The 3,016-nt window shown below is 36.9% G+C and overlaps 1 protein-coding gene across 1 annotated transcript in view; it reads left to right on the top strand.

Moving 5' to 3' along the window:
• Positions 1-3,016, top strand: part of RIPK2 (receptor-interacting serine-threonine kinase 2) — an 18,605-nt gene that overhangs the window by 12,895 nt on the left and 2,694 nt on the right. Inside the window, exon 9 of the mRNA XM_009324436.1 lies at positions 2,591-2,770. Coding sequence (XP_009322711.1) covers positions 2,591-2,770 — 180 coding nt within the window. The remainder of the gene's footprint in view (positions 1-2,590; positions 2,771-3,016) is intronic.

The raw sequence follows: 3,016 nt of genomic DNA, 5'->3' as shown, positions 1-3,016 counted from the left end.
CAGGAGGCTTAAGGAATTTGAGTTACTGGGGAAAATGGCAAAAAACAAATGTAGCGTAATTTGGCTGTACCTCAACCCAAGCATTTATCTATACACATAGCATAAAAATCTTAAAGATGAAGAATAACTTGTGGTTACCAAGCTTAATAGGAATATTGTGATGAATTTTAGAAAAAGGAATATTAGATTGAATATGAGCATGGACTGTAAGTGTAATCAGATCAGATAATGATAAATGTCAGCCCTTCTTGCTGCTGGTTCCTGTTAAAAATTGTCATATATGCCTGTGGAGGTCATTGATGAGATTGTGGTGGTACTATTAATCTGATTGATCAGTTGGTGGTCCTTTACAGAGTCACTACTTAGATTTTGTTGCATGTGCGTATAGATACCGTAAAGCCTGTGAACCGAACTACAGCAGAAGTGTTTGTTATTACTTTGCCAATATCTCCATCTATAACGGAAAGCAAGACTGACATTCTTCTTACTTTGCCAAAATTAGATGCAATTGTTTCAGGTGAAAATCTGTTCCCCGGTAGCTGTTGACAAGAGATGCGTTTGGCATGGCACCAAGGCAGAAGTTAATGACTATAGATTTTAGTGGAATTGTTTTTTCCACCAATACAATTAGAAGACTTTTTCAGAAACTTGCTCCTTCAGAGTTAGGAACTGTCTTCTAACTTTCAGCCTGTTTAATTTTTCTTCCCTAGCCAGCTTATACACACACTTATTCTTGGGCATTGCTTTAAGCTTAAATGGCTGTTTTCCCTCTTTTCCCATTTTATTTCCGATATAGCGAGTAATCCTTTAATACGCTTTGTTTCGCTAGACAAACAGGATACGTTCTTTTGAAGTCCATTTGTAAAATAAGCTGCTTCATTCTCCCGGTATCCTACCAGTCCTCCTTGTGTATGTTCTAACTTAAGTCACTGAACTAAGGCTACCAGACTTCTGTACTTAGTATTATGAAAGAGGTGTGACGAATGTTTTCCATCTGAAAAAAAAAACTTTGCTTAATATACCTTAGAATTTTATTTTTTCTTTCTCACAAGATTCTTCATTAGAGAATAGTCTACGTAAGTTTTTTTTTTTCCTCAGCTTAATTCCAAATCATTAGCCCCAGCTTGAAGCAGAAAGTCTAGATCTCATATTTTTGCTGCTGAATTTCCACTTCTATTATTCCAGTCTTCTAGGTCAACTAGGTTCTTTCTGAGTAACCTGGGTCAAGCCGTTCTTTCTGAATGACATCTGCAAATTTTATTAGCATGTTTCTATTTTTTATGCTGCGGTTACTGGTCAAGGTCATTCTCTCATACTAGTACAATCCCAGTAGTTTTGTCTAATGTTATTAAAGACCTATGTGTGCCTAGAGATCTATAATAATATTCCCAGCAGAGGTGTTTAAAATCCTTTTCTAAAATGATCTTTCACTCACACTGGTTGTCTCCTAATCCTTTCTCATTCATGCAGTAGGTAACATCTGCTGTTTCACACTACGTAGCTCTGCCCAGCTTACTTTCTCTGTCTTTAATGAAATGAAATGCTAGTTACTATGAGTTCTAGTCCACCATTTTTTAAATAATGAGAGTGTCATTTCTTTCACATTTTCCTATTCCTGCTCCTTGTACTTAGAGCCATATTCTTCCACAGGTCAACACTCTGATCTAGGAATACACCCAAATACCCTCACTGGATGGGTATCTAAATACTGAGCTGTCCAGGGGTCTACCTGTTCTTATTGTGTCTTTAGATGTTCATCTGAATTCTTACATCTGCATCTCTGGTTCTTAGTTAACATCTCTGAAGCTCTTTATCAAGTGACACTGCAAAAGTCTGTAATGAAAACTGTACACAGAATTAGGCATATGCCCTGTAATTGGTTTCTCATCAGCTATTTGTCGTCTCTTCTTTGAGTCATTCCTACTGCTGGTTTCCTACTGAGGTTAAACCACAACAATATCCATCATCTTCTTCTGCCATAAAAAAATCCTAAAAATAGAAACTGTTAAGCTTTCCACCTGACAGAAACCCTTTTTTTCCCTTTCTTTGCAAATGTTTACATGAAGCTTTCTTGAAGTCATATGCTGTTTTGATGGACTACCAAAAGCTTCCATTGGCTTCCCACCAAATGTCACTGTTGGTCTTCATGTTCTTTCCCTCCACCTGAATCTTTCTTTCAATCTTTCCACCTTTGTTATGCTGCCAAACTTCATCAGAATAAATTAGTCGCCTTTCATGCTGACTCCTAGCTACCTCTCCAAACACTTGAAGGAGTTATTTTGTTCTTCCAGCCCCTACAAAAATTTTCTGTCAAACAGAGCTTTTTTAAAGTTCACATCTACTAGATCTATTCTCTCAATGTCCTTTTAAAATAAAACAAGACCCCCAAACCCATGGTCAAGCCCTGGTAAAAGATAAGGGACATAAATGTACTCAGAACCTGAGTGTAAGGAATAATGTGTTGTATTTGAAGTGAATTTAGGTTGTTTATGACTTGTTTTATGGAATTGCTCTAAATAGTCTCTGATGGCTGTTTTTTATTTGAACACAGAAGTAATACAGCTTTTATCCTCCTCCTTTTTTTTTTAAGATGGAAATTCTGGCAGTCTACACTCTCTCAGCAGTCAGAGCACAGATGAAAATATCTCTGTAACTCAGAGCGCCAAACTTCTTGTGGATCCATACAGTTATCTTCCCTCATCTGACAAGAGTATTTCAAATGCCTCAAATTCTGCATCATGTATGCTGCGGTCATCACCAATTCCTTCAGGTACAGCAAACACTGATTTAATTCCAAGACCCACAATAAGTGTCCTAATATCAAATATATGTGTGTATGAAATGGAAACTGGAACTGTTGTTCACCCGTAAAAAGAAAACAAAGCATTCTACAAATTAAAAATGCAGGTAATTCTGTCCTTGTAGCCTTATATTACAAAGTAAGTAAAACCAATGTAAAATGTGACCTAGTACAGGTAGCCGTAGCTCCTAGCTTTTTTCTCTCCTTTTAAGCAAA

This window comes from Pygoscelis adeliae, unplaced genomic scaffold, assembly GCF_000699105.1.
Source record: "Pygoscelis adeliae isolate BGI_AS28 unplaced genomic scaffold, ASM69910v1 Scaffold145, whole genome shotgun sequence".
Lineage (NCBI taxonomy): Eukaryota > Metazoa > Chordata > Aves > Sphenisciformes > Spheniscidae > Pygoscelis > Pygoscelis adeliae.
Note: the sequence above shows the minus strand (reverse complement) of the source record. Positions and strands in the feature narration are given on the sequence as shown.